Here is a 21,250-nt window from a genome sequence, read left to right as displayed (position 1 = left end):
CTGTTTGATTCAATTGGAGTATTTAAAAATGATAATAAGAGTGCAAACTTCTTATGTGTTTCAACGTTATTTACACTATATCGACCTAAAATCTTCCTGATTATCCTGAGAAGTTGACACTGCAGAAAACACAGTATTTCAGCCAGAACTTTCAAACAGGTTAACTTGTTAACTTGATCTGATTGCCTCTGAGCCTCATGTTTTGAGAAGTATGACAGTGATGAGGAGGCTGGATTTCTGCCTCCTAAAAGCCAGACCCCTCGATGTGCAAGGTGACGGGAGTGCTCGTGGTGACAGGGGGATGAAAATCATTCCTGGCCCGTGCAGTTCCAGCTCCCACAGGCAGGAAGTTGCCCCTGGCCTGTACCTGACAGGAAGAAGAGGGGGCCGGCGACTGTGACGTGCTCTGTCTGCGTCGGGCCTGGTGTGAAATCCAAGTTCTTTACAGTCTGGATGATCTGAGCCTCAGTTTTCTCGTTTGAGTAATGAATCAACATATAAGATTTGTCATGAAACTTAAAAAGATAATGTGATCCATGCCCGGCCCATAGTAGATGCTCAATAAATGCCCCATTTCCTTGGTCCCAACAGATGTTTCTCTCCACATCCAGACCCGTTCAAGTGTGGTCCTATTTCTTTATCAGATCTCCGTCTGTGAAATTATTAGGGTGATGGAGACTTTGGATTTTTTAAAATTTATATTTGATTAATAGTTCCACTTGGACAAGATAGATAAACAGAAGGAATCTTTAGTCCTGCCCATGGCACATAGTAGAAAATCATTTCAGCTAAATGCACACTTGTGCAGCGAGTGACTTATACTTGAAGGCAACACATTTAGAAGAGAACTATGAATGGAAGCCCTTCTCGCTCTTTCTCCTCATGTCATTCTAGTCATTTTCTTGTTTAAACCAAAGATTTTGATCTTTATATTCACTCCTGTGTCCTCATTTCAAGTTGAATTTCACAGATGGCAGCGCCTCTGTCAATATTTCAGCATGCTGTTTTGTTAGCCAGGACTGGGGGTTCATTGAAACTGGAAACATTTTCCGCTTAGAAAGAAAATCTAATTCTTCATGGATTTGCATACCTCAGAGGTATGGTTCCAGACCACTGCAATGAAGCGAACATTTCAATAAATTTGGGGGAGTTTCCCAGCACATGTAGAAGTTACATTTACACTATACTATAATCCAAGTGTGCAGTAGCATTGTCTTTTTTTAAAACAAATGTACGTGCCTTAATTAATATTTTATTGCTAAAAAATGCTCACCATTATCTGACAACAAAGAGTTTCCACAAAACTTCCGTGTGGAAAACACAGTATCTGTGAAGCTCGATAAACTAAAGTACTAATAAAGAAGTTATGTCTTGTATTCCCTGATGAGACTGATTGCCTCTTTGTCTCCTAGTTTCTCAAAATAGATGGAATTAATAGCAACGAATATTACATGTACTTGAGAAGGAAGGATAGGGACCAGGCAGGAGAATTATCATTTATTGAGCACCAGCTCTATTTTGAATACTAGGCTAAGTACTTTCCATACAATGTATCATATACCGCTTATAACAGAAGGTAGTCTCATTCCCATTTTACAGATGATGAAACTGAAGCTCAGAGGGTTGCCTACCTTGTCTAGAGCCACACAAAGCTGGGATTCAAACCTGGGGACATCTAAATACACCCTCTCCCCCGCTTTCCCACTTCCAGAGTGTGTGAGTGGGCAGGGAGGGTTCACTGTCTTAGTGCATCAGTCACTTTGTCTTCCCCACTAGAGACGTAGTTAGCTGCTGTTTTGCTTAATAGAAAATAAGAATAGCTCTGAAGCCACTATGAGATAAGCCACCGTCTTTCCTATAGTCAGAATCCATCAGCTGTCAGGTTCTGACAGTGGCTCCTGTCTTCCAGCTATTGTAAACCGTGATGGCACCCGTTATACCAAGAAAGGCGAATACAGAACTAACCCAGAAGACATCAACCCCAGCGTCGTTAGCCCCAGCAGCCCTCCTGACGATGAGATGAGCAGCGGCTCCCCCAGTGAGAGAAGCACTTCAGGAGGCTACAGCATCTTCCACACGCACCTCCCAACTGTGCACCCGTCCCCAGACCAAGACAGCCCCTGGGTCTCCAGCAAGCCAGAGAATACCTCGGATACCAGTAAGGAGAATGAGTCACTGTGCTTTCCAGTAGCAGTTCGTTCACAGGGATGTCTCTGGTCTGTCTGAGGGACATGAACTCGTGTGGATAGCGTCTGTCTCTAGAAGGTGGTGACATGCTTTGGGGAGGTGGCCTCCAGCAGTTGTTGGTGTGCTATATCATTGACTGCTACCGCTTACAAAAAAAAAATTTTTTTTTCCATCTCTAAGAAGTACCGTACAGGAAATTTTTCAGAAGAACGTCCCTTGTTCTCTTGTCCCAGAGAAATGCTGACAGTTGAGACCTGATAACACAAGCTAGTTTCATTTTGGCACATTCCCTTCTTGTTCTTACCCATTTATGGATAAAATTGTTTCCATAAAGTCGGGATCATAAAATATGCATACCATTTCATCTGCTACTTTTTTTTCAGGTTCATTTTATATGTTTAGGTTTTAACTTGATTTATATTCATATTGTTAACTGGGTAATAATTAGTCATACTCTCCACTCATGATTTGCTAAACAATTCCTTTGTTTTTGGCCTAAGGGAGTGTATCTGAAGGAGTTATCTGATCAAATTAAATCTACTTACGGGTTTTATATCCCAGCCGGTTGGGGAAGGCTCTTCATACTTGCTTGGTTATGTGGTAACTCATCTTTGGGACTGCTGGAGTGCAGCTATTCAGGCTCTACATGCAGTTTCTTTGGGGTTTGGCCCAGGTGTTTCACTTTCATTGGAAAGTGTTTACATCTTCCTCTGGTCTTCTCTGCTTCCTTCTTTGCTTTTCCCCCTACGGTTTGTTTTAAAACAGGTTTCCAGATTGGCTGTGTTCCTTCTGTGGAGGATTATTCAAACCCAAACAGGCCTTCTGCCTCCTGAGCAGCTTTCCTAGTATGGTGTGGATCTTTTCTCCTGGCTGCGGCTCTCGGGGGGTGAAATTCTGGTCTCCAGAGAGTGTGGCAGAAATGTCCTGGTTTGCCAGTGCTCAAGACGGGGCCCTTTTCTATTCTTCAGAAGCCAGGGTGATTTGTCAGAGCACTGTGAGTTAACGTAAGGTCACTTTCTTGATGGTGTTTTAAATTTCTGTTAGCAGCTTGCCGAGGGAGGGGCACAGATAAAGCTGGGATCCGGTCATTCCCCACAGATTCTTTGAAGTATTTCGAACGGCAGATATTTTCAAATTTCCCATGATTGCCCAGATCTCTGGAGACTGCATTGCAGTATTGTCTGTAATCCTATGAACAATCCTGCTTTTAAAATTTATTTGTTTTAATTGGAGGATAATTACCTTACAATATTGTGATTTTTTTTTTGCCATACATTAACATGAATCGGCGTAAGTATAACATATGTGCCCTCCATCCTGAATCCCCCTCCTACCTCCCTCCCCACCCTATCCCTCCAGGTTTGGACAACCCTTCTGGAGAGAAGCTTCTGCAAACCAAGCAGGTGGAGCTGCCAGTTACTTGCTCCTTCCTGAGTTCCCTGCCTTTCTAAAGTAACCACTTAGAAGGTGTTCAGGGAATGCAGTTTTAGCAAAAGCAACAATTAGTGGTCTCAGCAGGAAGCAGATCAAGGCAGTCTTAAAGTACCATTTCCCTCCAAAGAAGAAAATCAAGACAAAATGTATCTTGTGGGAACCAGATGAAACTAACATTTAAGCTGCTAACAGCCTATAGAAAATAGTATTTCACATGTGCCTCAGGAAGGGCAATGAGGACATTTTATAAACATTCATGGCACATCCTTTAAGGACCATAGCTTTCCTGCCTTAGTCAGCAAACGTATTTTTGAAGTCCTACTATGTATCAAGCGAGTCTAATGCTTGGGACTCAGTGGTAAACACCATTAGAAGGTAACATTGAGGAAAAAGTAAGGATTAGTAACCTCATCTTTCATTCAACCAAAATTTGAGGTCTGAGCGACTGAACTGAACTGAGTCAGACATTGATCTTGTTACTGGGGACTCAGAGGTGGACCTCCCTTCATGGAGCCTGTTTCCTATACAGAAATCAAGGGAATGATTTGGTTAAGTATGTTTACTTAACTAAAACATAGTTTAGCATTTGGGTTGAGAAAAGAATTGTGCTCTTCTCTTTCCAGAACACTTAGCTAAGTTTCAGTAGTGTAGGAGGAGACTTATATGTCTAGCAGAGTAAGTCCAGAGCCAGCCTGAGGGTCACGAGAGTGTTGTAGGATCCAATGTGGCAATGCTGAATAAATCAGCTCACACAAAGAACGGTGTCAAGGAAAACAAGCAGGTGGAAACTTGAACGTAGCCTGTTCAAGTGGCAGACTCGAGAACATTAGCACTGATAAGTTCCTGAGCAGACCGTATTTTCGAAGCCGAGTGAGGAGAATCCCCAAGCGTCATAGCTATTGGACTGAGAGTTGGGACTTAGCGAGAGGGAGTGATAACAAAACCTCCCTAATGGATGAGGAGGGCAGAGGTCAAGAAGAAGGCTGGATGAGCACCAAGAAGTGCATCTTTGGCTTGTGTGGTTGATTCCATCCTTAAGGGTCCTTGGTGGGTGGCAATAGGGAGAGCCCTTGAGAACGACCATCTGGGAAGCGTTTGACTTCCAGGAAGCCTTTTATTATAAATGTTGTTTTTGGAAGCGCCTTCCTGGAGGTATGTCGTCAGCCTTTTTGCTGTTGGTGACTTTTTGCTGTTGGTGATCTGGAATCGTTTGGAATCCAGAAACTTAAACTAATTCAGGAAGCAGACTCTTGCCTTGGAACACTCTTATCTCCTTGTCTTCTGGGTATAATTACATATACATGTATATTTATTATATGTATAATAACATATAATATAATACATTTATTATTATTTTTGGTCTAGCATGGTCTACTTGTGTGGGGAAGATTGAAAACTCTGCTGGCTAGGCGAGAGCTGTTTACAGTTTCTTCAACTCTCATACACCTCTTTTTCAGAAGACAGAAATAATGCCTATTTCTGTCCTGCTCTTGTATGTTTACTTCCTGTTGGTTTCTACCGGATGTACTAGAGGGAGAGGGTGGCCAGAGTTCTGTACCTTTAATAAAGTTTCTGAGCTAAGCATGGGTTGTCTGCAGGTTTTCCAGGAGGATACCCAGGTTTAGCTGGCACATCCGGCGTGAAATTGGCTCCTATTTCTCTAGTCCCTTTTATGCATATGTGTTCTTTGTAGCACAGAACATACTGTGTAAGGAGTTGACACTGAATGTGTATAGAGTTAAAGCTTTTAATCTAGAGCTCATGGGCTTCCAGTAGGCTCAATGATAAGCTGTAAGGTATTCAAGAGCCACCAGAAAAAAAAATGCAACACTTTGAAAACATGTATGTATAGGCTCCCTTTTTTGAGGAGAGCAGCCATAACTTATATTAGCTTTTCAAAGAAGTATGTGACTCAAAATGATTTTTAAAAATCTCAACTGGCTTAGAGGTTTATCCTGATGATTTTTGCCATTCTTCAGGGAAACAGTCTGGACTCAAGTCCAACTTGAGAATCAAGTGGGAGATTTCAAAATTGCAAAATGGCAATTATCCTTCCTCTAATTTGAAAAGAATCCAGAATTTCTCTAACTTGGGAAGTTTTTGTTTCCTTTCTGAAAACGCATTCTGTATGAGAATTAAAAGCGACAGAAAGTGATAAATGGATTCTTGAGAAATCTTTATCTGATTTCAACACTTGGAATATACACCCTTTGCAAAGTTCCTGCTCAAGTATAAAGCTTGACTTGAGATTAATGAATGTGGGCGGAACTTGGAAATGCTAGTTGTCATTACAAGCTTCCTCAGGTAAAATGACAAAAAGATCCAAAAGTTACAAGCAAGCACCTCTAAAGATACTCCAAAAATAAATGAATGAAAGCAGCTTTATGAAATGCTACATAGAAGGCTTCCAGTTCATGGCTGGGTCACCTAATCAAGTAGATATAAAATCTCTTTTCCCTCACAGCTTATTAAATTGCTACTTGATTTTGTTCTGACCCTGTATTCAGGGGGCTTCCTTTGAAGAATGAGTAACACTGTATGGATAAGCATACTGAATTTGCATTTCTGATTGTTGTCCTAAGATTCTAAGAGATTTGGGGAGCCTGGAAAGATAAAAATCAGGCCTCAATCTTCTCTAATCTTCATTCTATAATATATGCATACATTTTATATAGAGAGGACTGGGAGTAAAGTCTTTCTGGAAAGACCTCACTAAATGATGTTTTCATAATTGATCCGGTTTCTTCAACTTTGTACTCAAACCGCCATGCAGCAGCTCAGGAGCAATGTCATTGGATACGGTCTTGGTTTGGTAATTCACAGCCTAAGACTCAGGATCAAACAGCAGCAGTGACAGGTAAACAGTTATGTCTCTTGCGTCTCTGTTGTCTTGAATGCCAAGCCTTTCAGTATTAAGGGAAAAGACCTCATTATTATGTCAAAATTTCCTTCTGATGCTCTGTCACCATCCTTAGGGAGAACAGAATCTGGCACCATTTGGTTTAATAGAGAGGCCAGTGGATCTGGGGACACGACTGGATTCTGCTCAATGTCCTACTTGTTTCCCTTCTGGCAACATGCACCTAGAATCAGAATTATTTTTCCTTCAGATCTTTGATTAAGAGATTCAATCAGAACACATCCTCTTAAAAGAAGTCTATTAGAAAATGCATATTCCTAGTTTCCGCTGATCTAATTAACACAGCCAATAATAATAACAGAGGAAAATACTGATTAACAGATGGAAAGTGTAGGCCCCGGACAATTGTTTGGACATCTGCTACCTCAACTGTAAAGTGTAGGAAGTGACCTGTGCTTGATGTCAAAATCTAGGCTTCTAACAAGCTCCCTGGATGTTTGACTATTCATTCTAAGTAGCTGTAAAGTGTTTTGACTTAAGAGTTTTTGTGGGAAAAGATTCCAAGTGTGTAACAATGGGATGTTGTTAGCATATCTTCATTTACTAACTTTTGTTGTTGGAGGATATGACCATATATCAAAATAATTAGAACTTTTTTAATTCAGAAGAAGAGTTATAAAAAAGATCCTTTACAATTGCTTAGCTTATAAGACTAAATAAACTGTATTTTTTATTTTGACAAATATTCCTGTAAGGAAAATAGTACTGATATTATGTTATGATTGCATATGATAGTGATTAAGATAACATTGGAGGGGTGGGGGAGAGATTGAATGCACAATTTAAATAATGGTATTTTTAAAATGTTTACAAGGTTTATCTTCATCAGACAAATGTTGTGAAGGAAAAGGTCTTGTCAGTACTTCTCCTTGGACCACTTCTGGGCTCTCTTGATAGCTAGAAAAAAGAAGTCTAATTCGCCTTACTATTGTATTGGGGGATTTAATGATGGTTTCAGCCTCTCTGCTTGAACTTTGCTCAGTTTTTGTATCTACTGTTTTCTGGCACTAGTGGTGAAGAATTTGCCTGCCATTGCTGGAGACATAAGAGATGTGGGTTCGATCTCTGGGCTGGGAAGATCCCCTGGGGAAGGAAATGTCAACCCAGTCCAGTATATCTCACCTGGGAAATCCCATGGAGAGAGGAGCTTGGTGTGCTACAGTCCATAGGGTCGCAAAGAGCTGGACACTACTGAAGTGACTTAGCACATAGCACTATTTTCTACTATTCTTCTGACACACATCATGGCTACAGAAATGGCAGTCTTTGGAAGTTTCCAATCAAGACTCTGGCTTCTAGTCTTGTTAGTGAGATCATTGGGTCACTTCAGTTTGTCTTTCCTGATTGAGTATTCTATTTTCAAAAACTGAGTCTCAAAATGTTCTGTTCTGCTTTGCAAAATCTAGCATTGATGTACAAGTAACCATGGGCAACACTGTTTGGGAATTTGGACTCTAACTGGAGAAAAGTGGAATGGCATCTCTTCCAGGCTTTCACCTCAGCTGCCCGTCTGCCACATGTCTGATATTGTTGGGGCTATGTCTCTGAGGCTGCGGGCAGATGTATCACACCCTAGATTCTTGGAGGATGATATTGGTTGACCAAGATAGAGGGTAGAAGGCGAAGAAGGTGAAGGCTGGAACTCCGAAGAGCTGGATTTTAGAAGCACAGACTGTTATTTGTTAGTTGCCCAGTTGTGTCCGACTCTTTGCGAGCCCATGGACTGCAGCACACCAGGCCTCCCTGCCCCTCACCATCTCCCAGAGTTTGCCCAAGTTCATGTCCATCGCACTGGTGCTGCCATCCAGCCGTCTCATCCTCGGACACCCTCTTCTCCTTCTGCCTTCAGTCTTTCCCAGCATCAGCGTCGTATGTGGAGAGGATCAATGTCTTGTTCAGTCAACATTTCTAATCATCTAATCTCGTACACAATTTCTCTGCAAAAAGATCTTTCTGATGGTGAGGGATATAATACTTTCTGTAAAAGCTCATTGGTGGATAGTTCTGATTATCACCTTTTTGTTTCTATTTATGTGTTTATCTATTTAGCTGCACAGAGTCTTCCTTGTTTCTCACAGGCTTTCTCTAGTTGCGGCAAGCGGGGGCTACTTTTGGTTGCGGAGTGAGGGCTTCTCATCAGTTTTCTGGTTGTATGCCAAAATAATGTTGGGAACACAGTGTAGCTTTCATTTGCGTTCAGAGTTACAGAAATCAAATGCTAGAGAAGATCAAATCTAATAGCTGGATGAATAGCACATTGTGAATACAACTGAGGGATTTTTAGAAATGACTGACATGTGTTTAGATTCCAAGGTATTACTGAACGTGGCTTAACCCAACAAATAGGCACATGTGAAACTTTTTTATTCTGTTCTTGACAGCCTAGCTTTCATGGTGTATGCTTAATAATAAATGCATCTGAAAGCATGGGGGAGTTAATCGGCGTTTTTCTCTTTTACTTCTTTGGCAAGGTTATGTCTATATTTATTCTTTTAACTTCCTTGAAAAGAGTACTCCATTGTAAAGATCATACCCAATTGTCTTTAGATCTATACATTAGCTTGAGACCAGAATATAACAGTTTGGCGTATAGAAGTCAAATCTCTCACTTCTTTCTTATAATCTTGGGAATTCGATGTACGTTCTGTGCCTGTTTTTCTTCCTTTGTGAAATGGGTCACTTGGCATTCAGCTCAGCTACTAACGCAAGTCACCACAACAGGTACGGATTCAAGTATCATCTCAGCAGGCTGGGAGCCAACTGAAGAAAATGAAGATGAAAGAGACAGACACCCCAGTTATTCTGGATCAGGCATTGATGATGATGAAGATTTTATCTCCAGCACCAGTAAGAATAATCAATTCCTATAGAACCATCTGTGCCAGGCTTATCCATTAATCTGAGTGATGCCCGATAGGATCTTTCTTGGGAAATAGTTAATATGAGAAATGAGCATAAGCCTGTGATCACAGGTTAGTTATGCCTTGATGAGATTATGAAGGAAGAAACTGATTTTTTTTTTAATGGAAGCCAAAATATCTTTGGAGGAGACATGGGGGAAATCTTTTATAAAATTCTCAATGCCTCATGTAAATCCTTCCTGTTTTGTTTATTTATGTGTTAAAGCTGAGCTATAACATGACAGTGCCAATTATTAAAGACAAATAGTAAAGCCATTGCATCATAGTATCCAAGTTTGTGACAGTTATAAAACTTTTTTGAGAATAGAGATGGAAATTGAGCTGAAAGTTCCTTTAAAAAATCAAAAATTGGTCTAATACTCTGCCAGTAACTGAGTTTCCTATACTTACCTGTTCATGAGCTAAGATACTGCTGAATGAGATGAGATTGCTGAAACTGACTCCATCACAGCTCTGCCTTTTTTTTTAAAAGAGAAGATGTGCCTTTGGTGTGCTAAATGAGTTCTCTCAGGGCACCGAATTCCAGTCTGTCCTATTTGAACCTGAGAACTTCATCCCCAAAAGTATAGCATCCCAGGAGGAAGGGGTCCAGAAGAATAGCTTAGGCCTGAAGGCATTTGAGTATATGACATCAGTACAGCAAATACTTGAGGTGAACTATATGCTTTATATCTAAGCTGTATTCCTTAGCTGGACACCGCTGCAGAGCTTAGAAACTAACAAGGGAGCTCTCTTTAGTAACTTCAGAGAGAATACCAAATACCCTCAAAACACTGTAGCTTTACTATTATACTGTCTGTTGGGTTCAGGATATAGCCATATCTTCTAGGTTGGGCATCGGGAAAGATGTGGTCTTGATACTTGAGAAACTAAACCCTCTTAAATGGCAAGCCAGACAGATCAACCTGAAAATAAATTGTACGCTCAGGCTCCAGGGGGGAGCTTCCCTTGATATTGTTTCATGTCTGCGGCATAGTTTTCCATCTCAGCTCACTTTTCTTCTTGGCACCTATGCACTTAATTGAGCTGAATGCCCACTTCCTTCTATTGGGGTATGATAACTGCCAGTTTTTCATACTAATTGAGAACGTAGTTCATGATTTTACCTGATTTTATTAACTTGTGAAATAAAATCCAATAGTATTATCATTCTGAAAAGAGTTTTGTATTATTTGGGTATCAAAATAAAGTTTGAAAAAATTAGGATGGATTTGCAAATAACCTTTCCAAAAGACGTTGGTTCTGATTTTGTCATGATTCTTCTGTCGTGTGCGTCTCTTCTTCCAGCCCTGTCATGTTTGGGGGTGATAATATCAGGGCAGTGGTGGATGTCTGCTTCTTTTTATTTTAGGGGTGCTCCTGCAATGGTGGTTGGCTACCTATGGTTTTTCCTACTGAATGTACGCATCTTGGTTTTCTTTTCATTGGCTATGAATGGCTTGCTCATGAAATGCTCTGTATTTGATGAGAATTTCTGAGGTGTTTGATAAATATTCAGAAATACATAGCTCATCACATGGCTGTTCTAGGTAGATATTCTGCCTTTGAATCGTCAGTAGGAAAGCTCTGGCTCCTAGGGTGTTTCTTTCCCCATCGTGCTACTAACGAAGTAAAGTGGTCATCACGGCATAACTTTCAATCATCTACTCTTCAGCTCGAGCATCTACTGTAAGCACGCCTGTCGGTGTTAGAGATTCCTTGGGTTTTCAAGTGCAGAGGGTTGTTACAGACTGCATGGACGTGCAACGCGTTGATGTCTTTGGTTCTCCTCGGTGGAGGGCTGGTGTTTTCAAAGCTGTCCTTCCTCCTGCTGCAGCTTCTTTGGCTGCTTTCTCCAGGAGATCTCATGTTCTGACCTCCACGTGTTCTCTGACAGAATGCGAAGGACACTGAGATACTTAACAGTATGGCTGAGTCAAAGCTGAAGCCACTCTCCACTGTCCCTTCGTTTCTGCTCTACCATCTATACAGCCTGGTATAGATGAATGACTCTGTAGACTACAGAAGGGAGAAATGTACAAAACAAATGGTTAAGGCTCAAGAAATAACGTTCTCCTAATTACTTGAATCATCATTGTCACAGTTTCAACCACACCACGGGTTTTTACCCGCCCACAAGAGAACCAGAATTGGATCCCAAGGAACCCAGACCATTCGAATCCAGAAGCATCACTTCAGACAACCACAAGGATGACTGGTAATGCGTTACGCATACTTAAAGATTTTTTTTTTCCCCCTCAAAGTCTTTGGTGCTGCAAATGTCAATCATCAGGACACAGTGGGGAAATTTAGTTAATATTTCATCACAAATTCTTAATGAACTTTCATGAGCTTGAAACTTGATTGAAACTTGAAACTTGAAGCTTGAACTTCCATTCAGCTTGAGTCATTTGTCAATTATATCATCTGGGCATAAGATATTTTACATTGCTTCATTATAAAACTGAACATATTAAAATAGTTTGCGGGGCTGCCCTTGACAAAATTCTATGGACTTTGGTTTTCTCTTGGGAGAGATTAGCGATATCACGCAAAAGTATTAAGAGTTGATGCTCCGAGGTACTACTTAGACATTGAACCATTAGATGGCACATACTTTAATGAAAAAAAAAAACAAACAGAACCATCAAAAACTGGTTGATAAAAAGTCACAATGTATATAACCATCATCATGACAGATGTGGACAGAAGTAGCACCAGTGCTTACGGAGAAAGCTGGACCCAGGAACCACACTCCTCTAGCAGTCACCATGGGTATCATGATGAAGAGGAGACCTCGCATTCTACAAGCACAAGTAAGAAGGATGGCAATCAGCAGTTCTGGTTTAGTTGAGTAGTGAAGTCACTCCAGAGAGTAGGGAAAAGACATTGGCTACATCTTCTATCTCCACACAGTAATTTCTTTTATCCCCAGAGCATAAAAAGCTGCCAAATCTGCACATGGTTTCTTAGAAATGGGAATTAAAAATACTAACTTGTCAAGTTGCCCAAAAGGCCAAAATGTTTAAAACTATCTAAGATACGGTTTTTTTGTGTTAAAGATTCCCAGAGGCTCCATTTGGGGAGTTTGTGTGTTTTTACGGAAATGTCTGAAGGAGCGTGTGTTCTTTCGGTGCTTAGCAGTGGCATGTAAAAAGAAAGGGTGACAAGTGCAAGGATCTTGGGAACTCTTTGCTTTCTGTAAAGATCTTTGAGAAATCCAGCTTCTTTTTCACATTCTGTTTCTCACCCCATTGTAGAAACACCTCCCTTGTCCTCTTGGGAGGAAAGACAGTCACTTAGATGGACTATATTTGAATTCCTTGACTGTTCTTTTTCTGTTTTTAAGCTCAGGGTAATTTGGGGAAGGCTTTGATGCTGTTATTTTTACTTATATGCAAACATCTCAGGTTTCCTAAAGCAATTTCAAGTCTTTCTACTGGCCTATGAGGATAGGACAAAAAAGAAGTAAGTATATTCTCTTCTTTTTTTGTCTCTCTCTCAGAGATGCCTATATTTGGTATAAAAGAAGCTTTAATTTAGGATAACAGCTCGTAGCATTATAGAAATTATGGTTCAACCATGGTTCTTATAGCCTTAAACACTCCAAAAGCAAAAAATGTAAGAAACAATCACTAAAAGCCAAAGGAGTTTGGGAATCCATGGTTTGAAGATGTCTTCAGACAAAAAAGAAACTTTCAGACATCAGCTAGGACTGAATAGATTAGGACTGAACATCCTGAGCATTGTGACCTTCCCTGGTGGCTTGGACAGTAAAGAATCTACTCACAATGCAGGAGACCTGGGTTTGATTCCTGAGTTGGAAAGATTCCCTGAAGAAGGAAATGGCAACCCACTCCAGTACTCGGATATTGTTGCCTGGAGAATCACCATGGACAGAGGAGCCTGGCGGGCTTCGGTCCAGGGGGTCGCAAAGAGCTGGAAGCTACTAAGCTCAGCACAGAGCATTGTACTGAATACACCCAACAGGCCTGCGTCTCATTATTGACCACAGTAGATTTGATATACACATGAGGATTATGCGCTGAGTTAACAAAGAGTCTAATGAAATAAGAAACAGACACAAGAGAAATAAATAAGAAACAGAAATTTCTTCAGAATGGGATTCTGTACCAGTCCCTTTGGGTCCTAATAGTTTATCTTAGAAATTATTAAGACAGTTTGTACCTGAAAGTTTGTATTATTTAAGTTTGTACTATTTAAGAGGCTGGGAATTAATGAGCCTATTGTCAAAAAGTAGTGGGGGAGGGGCATGAATACTGGAGGGTAGCTGAAAAACAGGATATAACAAAACTTAACACAGAGTGGCAGCTGCTTCAGCGATTCTTTTATGAGGACTTGCAAAACATCAAGTGATTCTGGCTGGCGATTTCTAGGCTTTATCAAAAAAATATCTACAGCTTCTAGAAGAGAGTCAATCTTTGTATTTGCAATGGAAATCCTATAGTCTGCTAACCCATATATTGAAAACAACAGAGGGTTACTGGCTATTTAAAGGATCATTCTGTTTATAAAGATAGTGGTAGAAAGAGTACAGAATAGTGTGTGCATTTTTTTCTTTTTCTTTTCTTTTCTTTTTGACTTTAAGCAGTTTATATTTGGGTTAAATTTTCTTTTTTTCTTTTTTTGGTAATTACATCCAGTGTTGTTTCTATCTTCATTATTTGTCAGGAGGTAGTTTTTTAATCAGGGGAGGTAAAACCTAAGATTTTTATTTTTTTCCTCTCCCTCTGGATAACCTGTTAACTTCAGGAATGTTTTGGCCAATGCAAGGGTAAAATGAGGGCAGTAAGTTTTATTTTTTTAAATGTCTTTTCTGTTGTCAAGTCACACACATTATTTTCTAAAATAATGAAATGAACTAGTTTTACAAGTTGCAAACTGTACTTCAGCCTGGCAAGTTTATACAGTCTCTTTTCCTTTTTTTATTGAGGTATAGTTAATGTACAGTATTTAACACTCTCATTTTCTTGATGAACAGAACTTCAGTGTTAGTCACAATGGATGAAAATGTCAATGACTTTCTGATTCTTCCCAAAGGCACCCTGGTACAATTTTATTTCATTCATTTTGTCTTTTTTAAAACTAGACAATTACAACATTGAGTGCTTGAAATTTTAAGCCTGTCACACACTCTTAAAAAGACAAACACTGGTTAGAAAGGTTTTAGATAATGTCAAACATTGGCTAGAAGAGTTTTCTTCCACTGAATTAAATTTGTTAAAACGTGATTTTGACAAGCTTAGAGGCTCCATAGACATAACCTCGTAACATGTCAGTGGAATAACATCTCAATCATTCCCAGCATCTTTCATGCTGGGCAAATGCGCTGCCGGTACATTTCCCAGTGCGTGCGATGTGAGTCATGTGACCACTATTTGAGAAGGCTTCCTACTAGGCTGATCTCATCATAGATTGTTATATAATATACTCCTCCCCCTCAAATCACTGAAGACAAGAGGTTAATTTTTTGAATGAACAGTTCTTTCAGGCAGGGTATGTGAGGCCATCAACTCTAGTAAAATGAGAATAATACTAGGAATTCATAGACTGTGATCTAGTTATAACTTTGTGCCCATCTGGCTATGTGATTTTGAGCAAATCACAACTTCTCTGGGCCCCAGTTGTCTCACCTGAAAGACTAAAGGATTTAAAGACTAAAGGATTTAGACTAAAGTCTAAAGACTAAAGGCCATCTGATTTCTGATATCCCTTTCAGAGTTACCAGTGGTCTCTCTCTTTCTTGCTGTCCCTTTCTGCCTCCTGTCCCACTTGTATATGTGTTGATGGATATGTATAGGTAGAAAGCTATGTGTTGGTAAGGAAAGTAATTGAACAATAACAGCTCACCATGGACATTCTTCTCACAGCCCAGGCACCCACTACTAATACAGCAGAAGAAACAGCTACCCAGAAAGAGCAGTGGTTTGAGAGTGGAAGGCCTGGGGAATTTCCCCACACACCAAAAGAAGACTCTCATTCAACAGCAGGGACAACTGGTAATGCATGGTTTCACAGGCAGACATGGGTGAAAATTTCCTCGGGTGTTAAATGCTGGGCATTAAAGACAGTGAACAAGAAAAATTGGAAATAATTGTCACAAGATGTTACAGTCTCTTAATCAATGACCATGCAGTCACATGGTCACAGAGCCAGCCCTTAACTGCTCATAATAAATCCCCTGAACAGAAATGGATACAGACACAGAAAGGAGACACAGAGAATATGTCCTTGAGCGTGTCACTTTCGGATCTAATGTCGGCATCCCCTGGGGAGACTGTAGAAGAGACTCTGATCGTATACAATACTACCTTTTCTTTTGTAAGGGAATCTTCTCCATGATGTGGGTCCAGGCTTTACAACACAGTTCTGTAAAATACTGGGCTTGTTAGAAGGCTTTTGGTCAGAAAACCCTCAGTAGTTGAAGAAACGGAGCCAGACATTTTGAGACAAACACCTGTCTGGTGTCATTTGGCCTTTTGTCATGTCTATTTGGAGATTTCTCCTCGAATATACAATAGTTTCTTCTTAAATTAAAAAAAAAAAAAACCCACCTCTATACTTGAACTGTGGAATTGGGGAGATTGGAGTCAAATCTTGTCATCTCTTGTCATTTCTAAGTGTTGCCTGATAACTTCACTCTGCCAGCTCCTATGCATGCGTGATGGAAGCCTTGAAATGCATGCTATCTTGTAAAAGAATGTGAATTCCATATCCTTACTTGATAGCAGTGGGAAATATTCCTGTGTTTCCATTTGCAAAATAGGATATGATGCATGATTTTCTTCCGGTGTGTGGCAGCTTCTGGATTCGTAGCTGCCAGAGGATGAATTCAGTGACTGGCTGTATGATGTGGCTGTTGCCAAGGGTCACGATTGTCATCTTTTCTACCTCTGCGTCTTCATTGGCTCAGAATGAAGCCAAAGCACGTGCTGCATTCTTATGTCACTGGTGCCATAATCTCACTGTTGGGTGGTACTGCTTCTAATGGAGTCCATTCATGCTTTTGAGATGAATGGCATTGACTCTCCTGTCTGTCTGGGGGGTGGGGACGCTGTTACCTGACTCCTTCCCTGCATCTCTACCGGCCTCATGTGCGTTTCACCGGGATGTGGTTGTCTAGGCATGATCTCGTGTGTTTGGACTCCTGCAGTTCCTCCTTCCAGGGATGGTGGCAATGTGGTGTGGGTGAAGAACTATTTCTCCTCCATCTTTACTATAACTTCTCATCTACCCACTAGAGAAGTTATTATGCTTTTGCATCCTCTAGTTCACATGCTGATTGCCAGGGAAAATGAGCATGAATGAAACTGTACCTGCTAAAACTTTCTGCATTTATGCAACTTCCTGGCCCTCTAGACCCAGAAGACGGTTTCGTTGTCTTGAGTAGAGAATATAGTCTTAAAAAAAAAAAATCAGTGTATCCCTGGCTAGATGTCAACTAACACTTTGATAATTGCTTAAACTGCATAGTCACAACAGCCTCAACGCACGTCAGCCATCCACATCAAAGAGTGACAACGCAGAGCCAAGAGGACAGTTCCTGGACTTATGTCTTCGACCCAGTCTCGCATCCAATGGGGCGAGATCATCAAACAAAAAGAAGGATGGGTAATAATCTCTGAGCTCTTTTATATATTATGTTTTAGAAAGCCGCCAAATGGCTGTTTTCCTAGAAGTATCCCTTTGGCTTTAGACCAGTCTGCTTTCCAGAAGAACTTTGTTTCTTCCAAAATTAGTTTTCTTAGTAAGACTGATATGCATATACATCTGAATCTGAAGTCCTGGGCAAGAGCGGAGAATTTGGCAGGAGAGTAAAGAAGGATTAGTCCTAAAATGATGGGAATGGAAGTCATTTTCTCTGAAGAGTAGTCTCAAGATTTCTTTTCCATGTACTTCCAAGTGCAGGGTTTTAAAAAGAATGAAGTGATAGATCCAGTGACTATTTCCATTATAGACCCACGATAAAACTTATCTTTGGTAGAGAAATGTTAGAGGTCAAAAATTCTAAACAAGTAACTAAAAGACTCCGGAAAATTATGTGAATTACTCCTGGAAATTCAGAAATAAAATACACTACTCAGTGACTTAGGATTTGCACCACCCTTCTCCTCCTTCAGTCGCTCAGTCATGTCCAACTCTTTATGACCCCGTGGACTGTAGCCCACCAGGCTCCTCCATCCATGGGATTCCCCAAGCAAGAATACTGGAGTGGGTTGCCATTTCCTTCTCCGGGGATCTTCCCGACCCAGGGATTGAACCCGGGTCTCCTGCATTGTGGGCATATACTTTAACCTCTGAGCCACCAGGGAAGCCCTCCATAAATGTTTGTGAATTTAAAGCATGGACAGCTTTTATACAGGATGGAATCATTGTTTTCTTAATTAGCATTCTTATTTACCTATTGGAGAAGGAAATGGCAACCCACTCCAGTATTCTTGCCTGGAAAATCCCTTGGGCAGAGGAACCTGGTGGGCTACAGTCCATGGGGGTCGTGGTGAGTCGGACACAACTTAGTGAGTAAACAGCAATTTACCTATATGCAATTCAAAACAGAATTAAACAAGAGAGAGTGAGAAAAAGACTAGCTGGAGCTCGACAACAGTGGAAGATTATTATTGTATTTTACACAATTTTAAATTTAAAAGAAATGTTTCCTTTATCAGAATCAGGTGACAACTTTCCTGAGATAATCTGTAAGAATTGGTAGCAAATGGTGCCCCTCTTTTCCCAGTGTTTGCCAAGGAGAAGAATCCATGTTCTGTTCTAAATCCATGGATAGAATTATGCAATTTTATTAATTTTTTAAAATTTAACAAGATGTCTTGTTCACAGACATGGAACATTCCACAAAGGGAGATCAACCAAGAGAACAAATATGGTGATAATGAATTTTCAGTCATAGTTTGAAATATTTTTTTTGGATCCAAACTCCCAAGGGTATGCACTGCACAGGACTTATTGAAGCAAGTTCTCAGAATGCAACATAACGTCTCTCAGTATTGAGTTAAGCAAAGTTATCTCCAAAATGAATCCAGTAGTTTCTGTGGTCTCATTTCTCCAGAACATCGTAACTATGTTGTACCCAAATATTAGTGATCATATATCCCTTAAAGTATAACTGTATTAAATATCTGCTAATGTAATTGTGCTTTATGTTCAGTGCATTATGGAGACACACAGTGTGAAGTTTATTCATGGTCCATGTTCTTAAGGTAGAGCTTCCCAGGTGGTGCTAGTGGCAGAGAGCCCACCTGCCCATGCGAGAGATATAAGAGACGTGAGTTTGATCCCTGGGTCAGAAAGATCCTCTGGAGGAGGAAGTGGCAACCCACTTTGTATTCTTGCCTTGAGAATCCCATGGACAGAAGAGTCTGGTAGGCTACAGTCCATAGGGTTGCAAAGAATCAGACATGACTGAAGCGACTTAGCAGTCACATGCATGCTCTTAAGGAACTTAAAAGTTAGCTAGGAAAACAGCTTCAAAATAGATCTAATAGTATGAGAGAGTAAGTAATAGATGTCAAATGAACATTGCTAGCAATAAACACAAAAGAAATTCTGAGGATCCCTTGGAGAACCTCAGAGAAAGGTAGATTGGATCTGGTTTTTGAAAAATGGAAAAAAAAAAATCTGGTTAGTCAGAGAAAGGAAGTAGGGGAATTTTTTTTTTTTTTTTTTAGGAAAAAAACACATGTAAGGAGAGGTTTAAAGGAAAGAAAGCCAAGGAAATGAATTTGACAGAGTGAGTGGATCCATATGTCACAAAGAAAGACGAGTGTGAATAGTGAGGTTGGGGCCATTCTGTTGTGCGGCTGAAGTGCCACGTGTAGACCCAAACACGCATTTTATGCACACGGTGGCTGGAGGCTCTGATGATACCCCTTGTGGAAAACCAAGCCAGTAAAAGAGATTCACGGTCAATATTGTCTTCATGTTGATGAACAGAAAGGGTTTTCATCAAATTGATGATGTCAAGAACGTTATAATTGAGTTCAACCATAGAATGGTGTCACACCTCTTAAAGGATTCTACTTATAAAAGGAAAGATGAACAAGAGTGTCTAGAACCATCAGCAGGCTGTACATTTTCTGGGAGAATATCCATTTGGGGTTTTTATTTGGATTAGCCAGACTTTCCTCTTTTTTAGCGATTACTACTCCTACTATTATTTTAGAATAATAGAGTCAGCCACATTTTGTAATATGAAGACCCTGATGTGCAGTGGAAAGGCTACAGTGTAGATGTGGGTCCCTAATATTCCAGTGTTCCCCTCTGGAGCCATTTGGAACAGATTAAATCTCCCCAGAGGCAGCAGAGTGGGTGGACTTTGAATCCAAGAATCAGCGATAGTGATGGTGTTTATGGCTTGTGTGGCCTCTGTTTCACTCGGGACTTGTTATTTCAGCAGAATTGATTTGTGATAGTTATTAGAAACAGCTTTTATAAATATTTCAGTGAAATTTCTATGTAGTTCAACATTATACATGTTACATTCCAAAGACATCTCCTACGTATGTGTATGGGAAGAAGGATTCATTGATATCCAATGCTGCTTATTCTTTGCCCTAGAAATCCCCATGGCTTCCATCTAGATAATATGGGATGATGATTTGATTTGTACTTTGAGTTCATGAAGCAAAAGAGGAGAAAATGAGGGAAGAGGACTGTAACAACATTTTTTTTTTTTGCCAAGTCAAAAGGGCGTGACAAAATTGTGCCTGAACCAGTGCACTTTGTCTTTTATCCACGTGTCAGATCGCTAGCTTACCCCGTGTCTCAGCAGTACACAATGCACCTGCCGATTTAGTACACACAAGAGAGGCAGGTTCGATCCCTGAGTCAGGACGATCCCCTGGAGGAGGGCATGGCAACCCACTCCAGTATTCTTTCCTGGAGAATTCCATGGACTGAGGAGCCTGGTAGGCTGCAGTCCTTGGGGTCTCACAAGACTGAAGCAACTGAGCATGCTGCATGCATAGCTCATTTGTATAGAACAGGACAAGTCACACATGGGTTATATGTCTGTCTCTCTGCAAGGCTTAGGAGGCCCATCATGTACTCATTTAGCATTCTTCCAGACTCAGCAAAAAACAACAAAGATTGTAGCTTTCATACCACTCAGCCTTTAAATGAAAGCCAGTTACTTCTTGGGAGGCCCTTTTGGAGAAATGATCATTTATTTCAGTTCTGGAGACATGAATTAGTATGTGCTTTCTTTCCTCTCATGCAGGTTTGAATGTAAGCATTATTTATCTCTAGACCAGAAATGACCTTCAGATAGCAGTTAGGAAATCAAGCAATAACACTGATTTAATTCCTTCATATACAGACACCAGCCCTAGTACAACGCTTCAGCCTTCTGCAGATCCAAACACGAGTTCGGTGGGAGACTTGGACAGGACAGGACCTCTCTCAGTGACAACTCGTAAGGATAAAGATACTCAGCCTCTTGACCTGTATTCTTGCTTCAGCTCTTGCTCTCCTTGGCCCTGATGCAGGGCTTGGTGATGGTATAGCTCATTCAGTGCTGTGTGGTTCAGCTCAACTCAGAATATCAAATCTGTCCTCCTTGTCTTTATTTTCTGGGTGGTTCTTTAAATCTGATTATACCTTCATTTGTGGTGGTTTCCTCTTTATGTTAAAAAGGAAAAGGATGTGGGACTCCATTCCACTTGATTTTTCTGCTCTGAGTAGTTATGTTAGTGAAATTCAAGACCACAGCTAGGGTAGTGGTATCTCTCTGTTTTAACTGACCAGTTCCTTGTTTGTCCCATCTTTCAATCAA

The 21,250-nt window shown here is 40.5% G+C and overlaps 1 protein-coding gene across 20 annotated transcripts in view; it reads left to right on the top strand.

The window, feature by feature from the left end:
- CD44 (CD44 molecule (Indian blood group)) overlaps positions 1 to 21,250 on the top strand; it is an 89,011-nt gene that overhangs the window by 46,555 nt on the left and 21,206 nt on the right. For 4 of the 20 annotated variants that reach the window (XM_025266225.3, XM_025266224.3, XM_025266228.3 and 1 more), the window contains 7 exons: positions 1,910 to 2,158; positions 9,263 to 9,388; positions 11,546 to 11,659; positions 12,141 to 12,257; positions 15,333 to 15,461; positions 16,936 to 17,073; positions 20,795 to 20,890. In XM_025266225.3, the coding sequence (XP_025122010.1) occupies positions 1,910 to 2,158; positions 9,263 to 9,388; positions 11,546 to 11,659; positions 12,141 to 12,257; positions 15,333 to 15,461; positions 16,936 to 17,073; positions 20,795 to 20,890 (969 nt within the window). The remainder of the gene's footprint in view (positions 1 to 1,909; positions 2,159 to 9,262; positions 9,389 to 11,545; positions 11,660 to 12,140; positions 12,258 to 15,332; positions 15,462 to 16,935; positions 17,074 to 20,794; positions 20,891 to 21,250) is intronic. The other 16 variants (XM_025266235.3, XM_044929266.2, XM_025266239.3 and 13 more) reach the window with 10 other exon arrangements.

The sequence above is a fragment of the Bubalus bubalis genome, chromosome 16 (assembly GCF_019923935.1).
Source record: "Bubalus bubalis isolate 160015118507 breed Murrah chromosome 16, NDDB_SH_1, whole genome shotgun sequence".
Classification (NCBI taxonomy): Eukaryota; Metazoa; Chordata; class Mammalia; order Artiodactyla; family Bovidae; genus Bubalus; species Bubalus bubalis.
This window is presented reverse-complemented; position numbering and strand designations above follow the sequence as displayed.